At 49.8% G+C, this 13,690-nt stretch overlaps 1 protein-coding gene across 5 annotated transcripts in view; it reads left to right on the top strand.

The window, feature by feature from the left end:
• The first annotated feature begins 838 nt into the window (after window positions 1-838).
• Window positions 839-13,690, top strand: part of SFI1 (SFI1 centrin binding protein) — a 47,837-nt gene continuing 34,985 nt past the window's right edge. For all 5 annotated transcript variants that reach the window (XM_063315751.1, XM_063315749.1, XM_063315747.1 and 2 more), the window contains exons 1-9: window positions 839-1,167; window positions 2,907-3,071; window positions 4,726-4,797; window positions 6,182-6,292; window positions 9,840-9,934; window positions 11,325-11,442; window positions 12,354-12,456; window positions 12,652-12,808; window positions 13,324-13,473. In XM_063315751.1, coding sequence (XP_063171821.1) covers window positions 1,145-1,167; window positions 2,907-3,071; window positions 4,726-4,797; window positions 6,182-6,292; window positions 9,840-9,934; window positions 11,325-11,442; window positions 12,354-12,456; window positions 12,652-12,808; window positions 13,324-13,473 — 994 coding nt within the window. In that variant the 5' untranslated portion in view covers window positions 839-1,144. The remainder of the gene's footprint in view (window positions 1,168-2,906; window positions 3,072-4,725; window positions 4,798-6,181; window positions 6,293-9,839; window positions 9,935-11,324; window positions 11,443-12,353; window positions 12,457-12,651; window positions 12,809-13,323; window positions 13,474-13,690) is intronic.

Below are 13,690 nucleotides of genomic sequence, written 5' to 3'. Positions count from 1 at the left end.
CGCCCCTACCTTTCCCCTCCGCCTCCCGCCGCGCGCGCTCGCGCGGCGCCCTTCTTCCGACGGCCCCGCGTAAGAGGTGGCCCCGCGCGTGCCTGAGGGAAAAGCGTCCCGATCCCGCGGCTGTCGGCGTAGAACGCGGAACACCGCCCCGGGAAACTCTTTGGCAGCTGCGTCGGCTTTGGTGCGTACGTGGCGGGCGGCGGCTGGGTGCCGTGGCGAGGCGGCGCGGGAGGGGTCCTTCGGGCGACCTGGAGGGCAGCCTGCTGAGGGCAACCTGCCTCCTGCTGGCGGCGTTGCTCCCGAGGGGCGGGGCGGGGCCGCGGGCGGGCGGGACGGCGGCTGGGTGGGGACCGCGCTCAGCCGGCGCGAAGACGCCGCGGGTCCCGGCAGAGACGGGGCTCCCTAACCCGTCCGCGAAGGCCCCAGCCGGTCCGAGCAGCCTTCCTCCCCGCAGCCCGCGGAAAAGCCCGGCGGAACGCCGCGGAGTCGCCGCTTCTCGGGCCGCAGGGGAGGCTGGCGGCCGGGGAGGCCCGGGCCGGTTGCAGCCGCTCGGCCGAAGCGGGTAGGACCCGGAGCGGCGCCTCGGCGGGGGACGCTCGGCGCCGCTCGGCTTCTTCGGGCTGAGGGGGCGCGCGCCCCTCCGTGAGGGACCTGCGCGCGTGGCCCCCGTCGGGCGCCCTGCAGGGGAGGGGCGAGCGGGCGACTCCCCCAGCGCCACTCTGCGTACGCCCAGGGAGCCCTCGCCGCGCCTCGCCCCCGTCTCCGTGGCGACGGCTGCAGCCGCTCGCGGACGACCCGGGCTCGCCTCATCGGGGGGGCTCGGCTCAGCCGCGTTTGCTGGCCCCGGGCCGAAGGGAGCCGCCTCTCCCTGCTGCTGCTGCTGCTGCTGCTGCTGCTGCAGGCGGGGAAGGGCCGGGCCGCCTCTCGCTGCAGCCCCGCGGGGGCCCCGGGCCGCCCCCGAAGCCCCTCGCCCACCCCGCGCTCCGAGCCGCTTGCCACGGAGGGCGGGTCGGAATTGGGCGGCCCAGGAACGGCCGGCCGAAGGCGCGAACTCGAGACCAACCGGCTCTCCTCTTCCTCCCTGCGACCCGCCAGAAAACGGGGGCTGTCCCGGGACCGGGAAGGGCACGGGCCTGGCCGCCCGATGGAGCGAAGGGCCCGGGGCAGGTGAGAAGTGCCAAGCTGCTCTCCCAGCTGCGGGGACGGGTTTTTCGTTGAGAGAAATGGCTTTGGGGCGGGGGATGTGGGGGTAAACCCGCGGGTAGCTATTGATTTAAGGACTCTGTGAGTGGCTGAGTTGCAAATAAAAAAATGCCTGAGTTTATAGCATAGATCGGCATGGCTGGCTGGGGAATTGTAGAAGCTGAAGCTTGCCCATCTTGAAGTTGCTGAGGATGGAAACACTGGAATAGACAACAAGTGGGTTCTGTTCACATATTGCATTAAGATTGAGCCATACAGTTAGCCCTCACTTACCAACTGCTCATTCAGTGGCCATTCAAAGTTACGACGGCACTGAAGGAGACTCACAACTGGTCCTCACACGTGCTGCTGTTGCAGCGTCCCCGTGGTCTCCTGATCGCAGCTTGTGACCTTCACAGCTGGCTTCCAACAAGCAGTCAATGGAGAAGCCAGCGGGAAGTCGCAAGTCCCAGTCACGTGATGTTATGCTGAACGACCGGAGTCGGTCACGGTCACATAATGTTTCACTTTACGACCATGTCACTTAGCAACCAAGTTGCCAGTCCTAATTGTGATTGATAAGCAAGGATTACCTGTAGTGATTTTATTAAAAGGAAATCTTGAGCTTCAATAGACTTTACATCTGGAGGGTTCTAGGTTGCAAAGAAGAGATGCGCATGCTGCTAGCACTATCCTGAGTAGAGGGCCCTGTGACTTTGCAACAAGAGCACTGGGGTAAAGGGCCCACTTTCTTCTGCTTTTAGCTCACCGAGGTAGCGTTTCCATGTTGAGAGTAAAAAACCAGCCATTTGTGAGAGGCAGCGTCCATAGAGAGAACTACCAAAATATTTACAGCTACCAAAAACCTCCCTCTAAAAACAGTGCAAACTGAGCATGACTGACCGTTGGTAAGCTGCATTGGGAGAGAGTATGGCATAGATGTGTTTGGAAAAGGATGTTGGCTGAAGGCACGGGAGTGTGTTCCATATTGCAATGTTCTGTGCGCTATTTTAAAAGTTAATAATCCTGGCTTGAATATGAACTCCCTATCCATCAGTCTGATCATTGTGTGTACAGCATGAGTTCCCCACTTCCCCTTTATCTTTGCAGCCCTTTGTGCCTCCCTCAGAATCTCTCTCACAGTTCAGGAGATTTGGAATGTGGAGTGCAAGATGGGCCTGGCAGAAGCCATATGCACCAAGAGCTAGTTAAGAGGCAGTCCTATGATTACTGGTCATTAACCAGTTGAAAAAAAATGTCTAATTGATCTGTAGGCTTAGAAACCTAGAAATATTATCTAAATTTACATATTTTACTAAGCTATAATGTGGTTTGTTTGGTTTTGGTTTAACTTGTTCAGGAAACCTACCCATTGCTTCCCATTTGCATTGGAGAACAAGTATGCTTTTTAATATCAAGACATATACATCCATTACTTTTACAATAGTATCTATTTTAGCAAATTCTCTGTTGCATTAAATTATATTTTGTGGAGCCTGAATTTCAGACAGGTTGGTTCAAGGAAGCCAGATTCTTCTGTAAATCCACCCGGCTGCAGAAACAGAAAAATTGATTGAGCAATCAAATGCTGCCAAGAAATGCATGTGGGATCAGTTCTGTCTCTGATGATGTAGATCATTTCTGACATGATGGTGTTTCTATATTTAAACTATATCTATTTGAGCAGGAATCTAATGGTAAAAATTGTGCTTTTTATTTTAAAGTTCGAAGTTTCAAAAGACACAGAAATTGCCTAAAGAATGTGTGGGCAGACAGTTGATACCTTCTCACCATAATGGAAATTCAGGGCAGAAAGGGAGTTGTGGGATATTATATCGTGTGACTTACACCTGGAACCGAGGTGGGAGGTTGAAAGAACTTCGTATAAGGTAAGAATTAAATTTGTGTTATGTACAGTATATTCTCAGGCTGAATGATCTATTAGAAATGGCATGTGTGTCCAGGAATTAGATCTTGAAATGTGACTTCTTTTAAAATGTGTCTCCTGCTTTATCCACCTAGTTAGCATCTTTAAATGATTTATGTTTCAAGCATAAATCTGTGATATAAAAAATTGCACCTCAGTAACATAGGATCAGAGAAAGTATGACTTGGAAGGGACTTTTGAGTATCGAATCCAACCTCCTGCTCGTGAAAGCTTCCTCCAGCAGGGGTCACAAAGGGTTTAGCAGACTTGAATCCTTTTTTTGTGTTTTGAGAGTTTCAGAAAAAGAAAACGGTGTTTTTATAAACCGTATCACCCTTTTAGTACAAGCTGCTGCTGAGCCAGATTGTGGTTATATCAAGAGCTGATTTAATACACTCTGGCTGGGATCACCTACTGCATTCAGCTGAAAGTGGTTTAACCATAGTTAGTTTTATATGTTACAGTTGAAGACCAGCATAGGTTTAACCATGTTTTGTGTACCTGTGTAATCAGGTACAGTTAAAATTAATCCTTTTCAGCCATAAAACAGGGTTACAAATCACAGTGAGTGGCTTCACATAATGTGCTAAGCAAATCAGTTAGTGCGACGTGTGAACCAGGTCACTGCCTCAGTTATATTGCCGTGCACCTCGGGAAGGAAGAAGAGATTTACAGCAAAGTAAGAATTTGCTCCATTTGGGCTACAGTTAGTAACATTTTGCTGTTCATATCAAAAAGATGTTTAAAGCCTCTGCAGAGGAGGGTCTCTGTGGGAGGGGGTTGGTGTCGAAGGGCCAGTGATTCCTGGAGGGGTCTTGTTCAGTTCGGTGTCAGGGCCAGCCTCGCTTCGCAATAAGACACAGACTCACTTAATGGGTATTAAGGATTTCTGGTTTATTGGAATGATAGCTGACAGAACGAAAAACGGGAACGGGGTAGGTAGTGTGGGGGTGCCCCTTTTATACCCTCCTGTATTGCCCCGGGCTTCCCCACCCCTCAATGCCCCAATCCCTCTTGATGGGACCCTTGATGGCTGCTTGGGCGTTTTCCCCGGTGTCCTCTTTGTCTCCCTGCGACGGTTGTGTCCTCCGGGGCACCATGTGCTTCTTATCTTCACTCCTCTGACGTCTCTCCTTTCAGTTGTTTATGGGTCCATGGGTGTGGGTGCCTTTGGGTGCTTGTGTTAATCCCTGGTTTGATTATCTTCTTCCCCTTTTCCTTAATGATCATGATCCACGTTGTGAGGCTCTTTGTGCCTTGCAACGAGGTCATGACATTCGGTCTGTTCCTAGAACCAGCCCTTGTTTTAAGATGGCAGTTGGCTTCTGTGGTTTTACCAACTTGTTTACCATCCTTTGGCATCTGTGTTGGGAATGCCAGATTCTGGATGTTTTTAACAGATGAAGAATGAGTTGTATCGCCGCCATGTTTCATGGGAAACCCCACCTCCCACCCCCAGCTGCGGCTCCCATTTCTCCATTAGAGAAAATGGAGTAGCTTAACAGGCGGGGTGAGGAGAGCTGGCGGTCCCAGTTTCTTTAGGGAAGACGGGGGTGAACGTTCGTAGAGCAGAAAGGCCTGCTGAGAAGCATTGCTATTCTTCGTTTATTTCCTAGACACCTGGCAAGGAAATTTCTTAATCTGTGGAAGGAGAAGACATTTGGAAGAGTTCTGCCATCCAAGGCCAGGTAGAGAAGGCTTTTGGCTCAAAGAAGTTTGCATTTCTGCTTGGAGATACAAAAAAAGAAAAAAAAAAACGCTACCACCAGAACCAGCCCAGTAGGAGTGGTTTATCTGACCCTAAAGGCCTTGGCTGAGGTTTCTTTTTCTTCTGATGGGAATGTGATGTTTGCTGTTGTGTGTTTACCCTCTGCACAACGTAACTGTAATGAAAGCCTGGTCCCTCTGGATGGGCCTAGCGCAGTTCCCTGCCCTGTGCAGAATCTGAAATGCAAATGAGCGCTCCAGCCTCCCTGATTCCAGGAGCATTTTTCATTGGTAGCATTAACTGCGCAGAAACTAAGTAAAGGTCTGCAAGCAAAAAGTAGGAAGGGTCTGCAGAGACAGGTTCCTGGAGGTCTTCCCAGCCCCTGAACAAGAGCTCTGCTCCGGGTCACGTGACTGGGAAGGAGGCGGGGGGGCCTTAGAGTGGAGACATTCCGAGCCGCTGCCTGACTGGCCCCCAAGGGATGTCCCGGGGGGGGGGCTTCCTGGACTTTCCCCCCCCTCCGGAGCCCCCGGCCCCACCCAGCTTGTTTTTGAACTTGGTCTTTCCTTTGCCGAATTCTCCCCCAGCATCAAATTGGGTCCAGTTTTTGGAGAGCTTTTCTGCTGAAGGAGAGACAGGCGGAGTCCTGAGTCCTTTTGCGTATCTGTCTTTCCAACATTACTTTGAGTGGCGGAGAATGAAAGGAAAGAACTTCATCCCTTTCCATACTCAGGATGCTTCTCTTTAGGGCCCCCAGAATGGCAGAGGGGCAGGTGCCTGCTTTCTTTTTAAACGTTGGCTGCTCTGTGCAGCCGGGGAGGGTGCCCTTTCCCTCTCCGGAAAGGGAGATCCAGGCTGGGCTGTGGAAGGGCGTTCCAACCCTTGATCCCCACTCTGGTGCTGGGAAAGGCAGAGAAAGAACCCTGCTTCTCTGCTCCCTCCCTCCAGCAGTGAGCCGGCCCTCGGGGCCATGCTTCCCTAAAACGATTTTTCCATTTCTACCACTTCTGCCCCTGTTGGTCGACACGTGTTAGATGTTGTGTTTGCCTTGGAGCACAGGGTTGAGGGTCTGGATATGGAGAGCATTTTCACCGGCTCTTCACCCCAACCAGGTGGCTTCCTGGGCTGGCTGAGCTTGGCTGCCACCCAGGGCTTCCGTGGGGTGAGTGGGCGGATTGGAGGGCCCGCCCTGGCGTCTCACAGGCCCGGATGACTCCCAGGAAGGGAGGAGCTCCATCCCAGCAACCTGGTGGGCAGTTGCCTGGAATGCCCGGCCAGCTCCCTGTGTCCTTCATACAGTTGCCCCGGTGCACACTCTATTTATATTGCTCTTCAGTGTGTTTTTTGTTGTCTCCCTTGTGTAGGGCCTATTTTGTTCGGAAGACACTGCAGAAAACCTTCGGAGAGTGGAAGGAGGAATGGTGGGTTCTTTGCAGAGAATGGAAGCTTATCGTCAGAGCCGACTGCCACCACAGGTCTGTGCAAGAGGCATTTTGATGCCACAGCAGGACACACTCTGTTCACTGGGCCAAGAGTCCATTTGAGCCTGTTAGAAAATTGCCTTCATTTCCCAAGCTTATGTTTTCCTTCCTGCATCCTAACTAAAAAAGAAATGGTTCTGGTCAGACATTGTACTAAGCCATGATAAATGCTAACTATAGTTTAGCTCCTAAACTGACTTGAGACAGAAAAGCCAGCTTAGAGCTGCTTATTTGCGTTTATCTTCCATCTGTTCAGCGTTCCTCTTCTGGGTCTCTGGATGTGAAGCAAAATATGAAATAATATTTTGAAATATTAAACTAAACCCTAGTTGGTGGGTCCAGATCACAGGAGTGGATGTAGCTAGGCATGCCTGGTTCTATAGAAGTTTTGGGATGCAGTTCCCCAAATCATTTACCCTGAGATTGTGCGGGTTGATGTGTAGGCTCTCTGATCAGCACCAGTTTGCCTCCCTCAATATAGCTGCAGGGGAGGTTCAGGTGTTGCACCAAGTCACGGCTTATTGGTAAATCACAATTGACTCAGTTGGGACAACACACTAAGTAAATTATGGTTTTCAAAATGCAGTGAGTTAATTACACAGAGTGCCAAGCCAAAATCAAATAAATCATGATGTGGCTTTGTTTGGATCCAATCCTGTAGTTTGCAAAACCATTTGAAATTATAGTTACTGATTTTTGTTTGTGAGTTGCCCATGGGTTGTGAATTTCCTTAATTAAAACTGGTTTGGAAGTCTGAACTTGGACAGTTTGCACAAAATGTACCGAGCGATGATTTGTTTAATAGTTTGTGCAAGATGTTTCATATGAGCAAATCACTTTGCGGCATAGTATGATGTGTGAACCTGGACAGTGGTTTGTGTGTCCGATTTTTGTTTTTTAATAAAAACAGTAGAGAAGAAAACTGTTTATACCAAGTTTCTCACCCCTAAATTGCAGATTCATTTGAGGACTCCCTAATTCCCCTAATTAGGGATTCATCTAAAGGTTAAATAGGATTTCCCATTGTAAGTTAGGAGCCCAGAAAGAGGGGTGGATACCTGCAGCCCTCCCTCAATCTCATCTGATGGAACTTCTACTGACTGTTTTGCTGAATTTCAGTGGTCTGGTTTTCCAGAGTGGGTGAAGTGGTTTCCTGCTCTTTGTTTTTTTTACAATAATTTTATTATAAGTTACAATTAAAAAGTTAAAAAATAATGCAAACTGAAAAAATAAAAGAATAAAAAGAAAAAATAGAAAGTGCAGAAAAGAAAAAATAGAAAAGAAATAGAAAAGAAAGAAAAAATAAGAATGTAGTAAAGAAAAAGAAAAGAAATATATAAAGAAATGACTTCCCCCTTCATCACAAGTATAAACAAGTTTGGTAACTTACCACCTCCTCTTAAAATACAACAAATGATCTCTTCTTCCCATATCCCATCTCTTACCTATAAACAAATCCCTAAAGCCTCGTTGTTTCAGCTCTCATCAGCAAGTCCATAAAGAATTACCAGAGATAACATCATATCTATTTTAACCTTGATCAAATAGACCAACTTTATATTTTTTCCTTTTGTTTTTAACAATCTTGATCTTTAATCCATTCAAATAATGTCCTAGATCTTGATTTCCTTTTATTTTTTATTTGTCCCTTCTCACAAAATTCTTCAAAGCTTTAACAAGCCTCTTTTATAAATCCAATATAGGAAAATTATCCAGGTCACTCCCTTGGTTTGTTATTTGTATATCCCTTTTAATTATTAAGACATCAGCCAGTTTCTTTTGTTTGTCCAGTGTAACATCTTTTTCCATGTCATTCTTGTAGCCTGTCATTTTTAAAACCACTTTCAGTCTCCATTTTGTCAGGCAAAACTTGTTCCCCTTCTGTAACGTATTTTAAACACAGTCTATCTATAGAGGCAGACACTCTTAAAATTAACTTCTGGGTCCATTGTTCAAAAATATCCTTCAATACGTCCAATGTTAAGGTATTTTGCTCCATTCTGTATTGGTAAGTCACATTAGAGAGTAAGTAAGTCAAATTAGTAAGTCATTAATTGAATTAGTAAGTCAAATTAGAGAGCCAGTTTGGTCCAGTGGTTAAGGTGCTGGGCTAGAAACCAGGAGACTGTGAGTTCTAGTCCTGCCTTAGGCATGAAAGCCGGCTGGGTGACCCTGGGCCAGTCGCTTTCTCTCAGCCCAACTCACCTCACAGGGTTGGTGTTGTGGGGAAAAGAGGAGGAGGAAGGAGTATTTGGTATGTTTGCGGCCTTGAGTTATTTATAAAAAAATAATAATAAAGGCGGGATATAAAATAAATACATAAATAAATTTAAGTATTCTTCTCCTTTAATTGTAATCTTTAATTCCTTCTGGTTCCCTCTAGTGTCCAACCATCAAAGTCTCATCCTATCATGTTTTTTTAAGAGAATTAAAAACAAAAGCATTTTCCCACAAGAAGCATTCTTATAATTAATTCCAAAGTTTTATTTCAAATCTATCTGGACCCTTAGTCCATTTGTGATTTTCCAAAATCAAAGTTCTAATCATCCAAAATATTTTTTTAAGTCCTTAAACTTGTAATTAAAACTTATTTTGCTATGGATTGAAGGGAACTCACCCAGTGCTGTAAAACGTGTTGATCCAAAGGTTCCTAATAGCTGAAAATGCAGTTAACAAGCCATTGCCGAAAGTGATTAGAAAGGGAAGTATGTGAACCCAGTGTGCCTAAAGGCGCCGACCGTGGTTTGAGCAGGTTGGCTATTCCCTCATCTAAGCCCTAAACCCGCCAGAGGCCGCTGTCTTGTGGTCTCCTTGTGAGGAGCAGCTGTCTGGAGCACTTGTGGGCAATCTCAGGTCCTCTCCTTGGTCTGGATTAGACTGAATTCTCCTTGTCCTGAGAGGAATTACAAACAGCCGGTCTACTTGCTGGCTCTTCATTCGCCATGGTCGTTGGCTCCACTTTTACTTGAGCTGTCTTCAGTTTGCCAGAAGTCCCAGTTTCCTGCTCTTTGGAGAGAGGAAATGTACAAAACCTGTTGGGTAAACCCTAACATAGACCAAATTCATTAAAAAAGAAAATCACTGTTCTCGCCCCCACCTGGAGAAATGGAAATTCAGTCCCTTCCATGAAACCTTCCTCCTGCTTGGCATTGTCATCCTGTTGTGCCCACTTCCGACGGCTAATTTTGGTGGCCCTCAACTTCCAAGAGGTTGCCCATGAAGTTTCTTTCAAAAAGAAGAGAAAGGAAAAGAAACACACTGAGCATTTTTATGGAACATCTGAGATATCCAGGCAGTTTCCTGTGCACCAGCCTGCTGCTGGATCTTGTTGAGGCTGCAGAGAAACGTCCCCCCCAGTACTGACTCTTAACACACACAGACACACCAAAAAAAAGTTATATAAAATAGTAGTTATAGACAAGAAGCGTATGATATGAAAGCATTTCCACAAGTCCCTTTGGAATGTATTGTGTCCTCTCGATGGGATACGGCTCAAGCTGATCCTGGCTGGTGACCAAGTGTTATGTTCCCAATTGGCCAGGTATTCTCTCTACAACAAGGCGTTTCAGGCTTGGAGGTCCTACCTGCTCCAGCAACGAGTGAAGGAGATTGCCTACCGTATTGCAGTGGCCCACGGTGAGAAGGTGGGAGGGCCGGGCTGGGCAAGGGACGTGAGGGTCAGGGCCCGTCTCTTGGAAGGAGCCTTTTGGGGAGACGAGCTCAAGGCCAGGCCCTTTCCATCTCTTGTGCCCGGCATGCTGGTGCCCGCCCAGTTCCTTCTCTTGCTGGACTACTTTTTAAACATAAAAAGGGGAAGCTAGCATGTTGCAAAGCCAAGCGCAGACCTGGCACTATATCTGCGGAAAGGCTTTTGGGTCTCAGAGGGCCCCCCGAGAGGCTAAGACAGCATCCTTCAGGCAGTTTGCCATCTGGTGAACAGATCTTTCCTGATGGGCTGCCCACCCGCAGCAGGCACCCTCTGGGGCTGTGCCCACTGTACCTTCCCCAAATTCTGGAAGTGCTTCTGGGCAGAAGAGTTTTCTCCTCCTGACTCCTCTGCCGGGGATGGGGCAGATGGCAGGGAAGACGCAGGGCCTTCCCCCCGGACCGCTGGGCACTCTCCCCTTCCCTGCGAGCATCTCTTCTGCTCCAGGGAAAGGCCCGGGCGGCTGTGCATTCCCCACTGCTGCTCGTGGTTCTGTGCTGTGCGCAAGTGCAAGGCTGGGATCCAGCTTCCACTCTGTATCTTCCGCCCTGGCTAAGTGACCCCCAAAGTTCAACGAGCTCCTTCTGCCCCTCCAGGTCCACAGTTCAAGTATTTCTGCTGCTAACATGCTGTTGCGGAAACAGTTGATGCAGAGGACAGTGAAAATAGGAAAGGTTAATAAGGAGGTTTGCCTCATTAGCATGTTGCACTAAGAAGGACGTCAGGGCCTGTCTCTTCCTCCAGCAGACAGACCCTCCTCTTTGCAGCCAGAGCAGGAGTCCCAGGGCCTGTGTATCCCCTCCGGCTTCTCTGCCTCCTTTCCCGCCACCTGCCCGACTGCTTCCCCCCCTTCTGCAAGGCTGAGATTCTCTTCACCCAACGCCACGTGCTGCTGTTGCTTCAGAAGGGCTGGGTTTGACGCTCGTTCTTCCCTGCTGCTTCTGTCCTCCATCTGCAGCAGCTAGTCCAGTCGGCTTCCTTTCCTGCTTATCACTGGCCACCCTGGACGGTTTTCCTCTTGGGATGCTGGAGGAAATTCTGCCCTCTTCCGCATCGTCAATTCACCATCTGGGTTTTTACTCCTCCCAGGACATGCTTCCAAAGGAAATTGTATTTTTGTCAGAATAAGGACAACTTTTTTTTTTTAAATTAGGCTTGACTTACTGAACTATGATGTAGCTTGTTTGGTCTTGGTTTGTGTGTTAGGTGAGCCTAGCTGTTGTGCTTGATTAGCAAACTCTGGTGAAACCATAGCTGAGCGTGATGTGTGAACCCCGTCGTGTTTTTTGTTCAAACGGCCTCGTCAACCGGCTCCTGCAGCAACTAAGCGGCAAATCCTTGGGACTTGGCGGTGTTGGCTGAGCTACGTCGAGCTACGCAGGGTGAAGCACCAGATGCACCGGGAGGCGCTGCAGTTCCGGCAGCAGAGCGCCCTGCGGTGAGAGCCCACGGGAGGCCTGGCGGGCTGGGGTGCAGTCCCCTCCAGAGTATCCCAGGCCTGAATACGCTTCGGGGAAACAGCCTCCCGTTGTCTCTTCAGCCTGAGGTGCAAAGCCTCGCTCCCTCTCCTACTGTGCAGTGTGAGGTCATGGTGGGTCGGCGATGTTGCCGTGTTTTTACTGTGGTGTTGCCTAAAACATGGCCCTACCAGTGGTGGCTTAGGACGGGGCAGCAGATCTTCTGGGACCAGGCTGCAGGCCCTCTGCAGGGGCACTTTTGAAGGGGAAGGCTGCCCAGGAGCCCCAATATTGCCCATGATACTGGTGAAAAACCACGTTAATGGATACAATTAATAGTTTAAGTCTGGCCAGTGGATGAAGTGGGAGATCATGGGGGAGTTTGAAGAAATTGTGAATGTTTAGCCTTGAGAAGATGGAGGGTGATGTGGTAGCCCTTTGAAACGTTTGCAGAGAGCCACAGAAGAAGGTCAAGATCTGGCCTCTCCCATTTGGGGGTATGGGAAGCAGATTAATGGGGTTAAGCTACAGGGAGAAGGCCGGCTGGGTCAGAGGAAGGGGGTGGGCTTCCTTTCCCTGGATGTCTTCAAGTGGAGCCCAGATAGACTTCTTTTTGGCAGCTTTAATGTGAATTCCTTTGCTGGTCAGGGGAGGTTCTAGGATTCCCCCCTCAAAGCAAATTCCAGCTGCAGAAGAGCAAACCTGCTCAGGGAGAAAGGCTCAAGGTGAGGCGGGGGAGAGGGGCTTCATGGGCTAAATGGCCCCCTCCAGCTCTCTGAGCTCTTGAAAAGACACAGCTCCTGACTCTCCCGCACCCTTGACAGTCCTAAGGCTCTCCTCCGGGATGACAGCCACGTCCTGAAGCAGGTCTTTGCTCTTGTGTTTCAAACAGGCTCTCGTGGAGGTTATGGCGGGAACGATGGTGCCAGAGTCAGGTTTACCGTGGGATGGATAGCCAGGCCCTCCGGCAGTGGGCACTCAGCGTGCAACTTCGGGTGAGTCCAGAACCTTCGTCTACTTCAGGCCCACAAGGAAAGGCTGAGCTCCCACCTCCTATTAACCCATGGCTTGTTTTAACCAGGGTTTGTGGAGTGAGTGTGGTGGCCTGGTTCCCAGGCGATGCTCAGCCTTAGTCTTACCTTCCCTGCCTGCTCCTGGCTCTTAGCCTGTCTGGTCACCCTTGTCATCAGGTCTGGCTGCCGTGGAAGGCGCGCTATGCCCAGCTCCAGCAGGAGAAGGCGGCGGCCAGCTGGGCAGCGAGGTGCCTGCAGCACTGGAAGATGCGGCAAGGCCTGGAGTCCTGGCTCCGTTACGTGAACCGGCGGAGAGAGAAGAACCGCAACAGCAGTGAGTGCCGCCTCTTGATGGGGGGGCAGCCAAAGGAGGGCCCCCCTGCCCCCCAGAGGCAAAGGAGGCGCTTTCTCTGGGCAGTGAGCGCAGGAGGGTCCGAGGCAGAAGGGCTGTGAAGCTGGGGGCGCGGGAGCCCAGCGGGGGGGTTCTCCAGGATGAGCCCGTTTGCAGATGTCGAAATGTGACGGGATTGAGATTGAGGTGTCAGGGCCACAAATGGGATAGAAGAAGATTCTTGTTTCCACACACCAACTCAAGGGCAGGGTGGATGGTTTCTTGAGCTTATTACGGTTAAACAGCTGTTCCAGGGCAGGTGATCCTTTTGAACAGTTGGCACGGTATACATGCCGCTTTTCACTCCAGGATTCGTAGATGAACTGCTGGAAGTCATGTTCACATCTCTGTCCTGATTAACACCAGAGCATCTGCCACTCTGAGTACGCAGCACTTGCCTTTCCTCCGAGACCCGGATCTGAGCAGCTGGCCGAAATCCCGTCTTTCTCTTTTCCCAGGGCTGGCTTTGCAGCACCACCATGCCCGGCTGCTCCTGGGGCACTTCTCAGCCTGGCGGCTGGCATGGAAACACAAGAAGCAGTTGGAGCACCTTGCCCAGCTCACAGCTGGCATAGCTTTGCGAAGGGCTTTTGCCCGCTGGAAGCTCTGTATCCGCTCTTGGGCTGTCCTGTTGCTGGGGGCTGCCATGGGCGGGAACAGGGACCACCCCTTTCTGGTCAGAAGTCTCCACAAAGCCCCCCATTTGTGAGCTCAGTTTTGAAGAGAGTTCTCTTTATTACTTGTTTACAGAAGTTCTACACCAGTTTTTTGTTATTAAAAATAATCCTTGAGTGCATACAAAAAAGAATCATCTGTGTTATTTAG

The sequence above is a fragment of the Candoia aspera genome, chromosome 15 (genome assembly GCF_035149785.1).
Source record: "Candoia aspera isolate rCanAsp1 chromosome 15, rCanAsp1.hap2, whole genome shotgun sequence".
Lineage (NCBI taxonomy): Eukaryota > Metazoa > Chordata > Lepidosauria > Squamata > Boidae > Candoia > Candoia aspera.
Note: the sequence above shows the minus strand (reverse complement) of the source record. Positions and strands in the feature narration are given on the sequence as shown.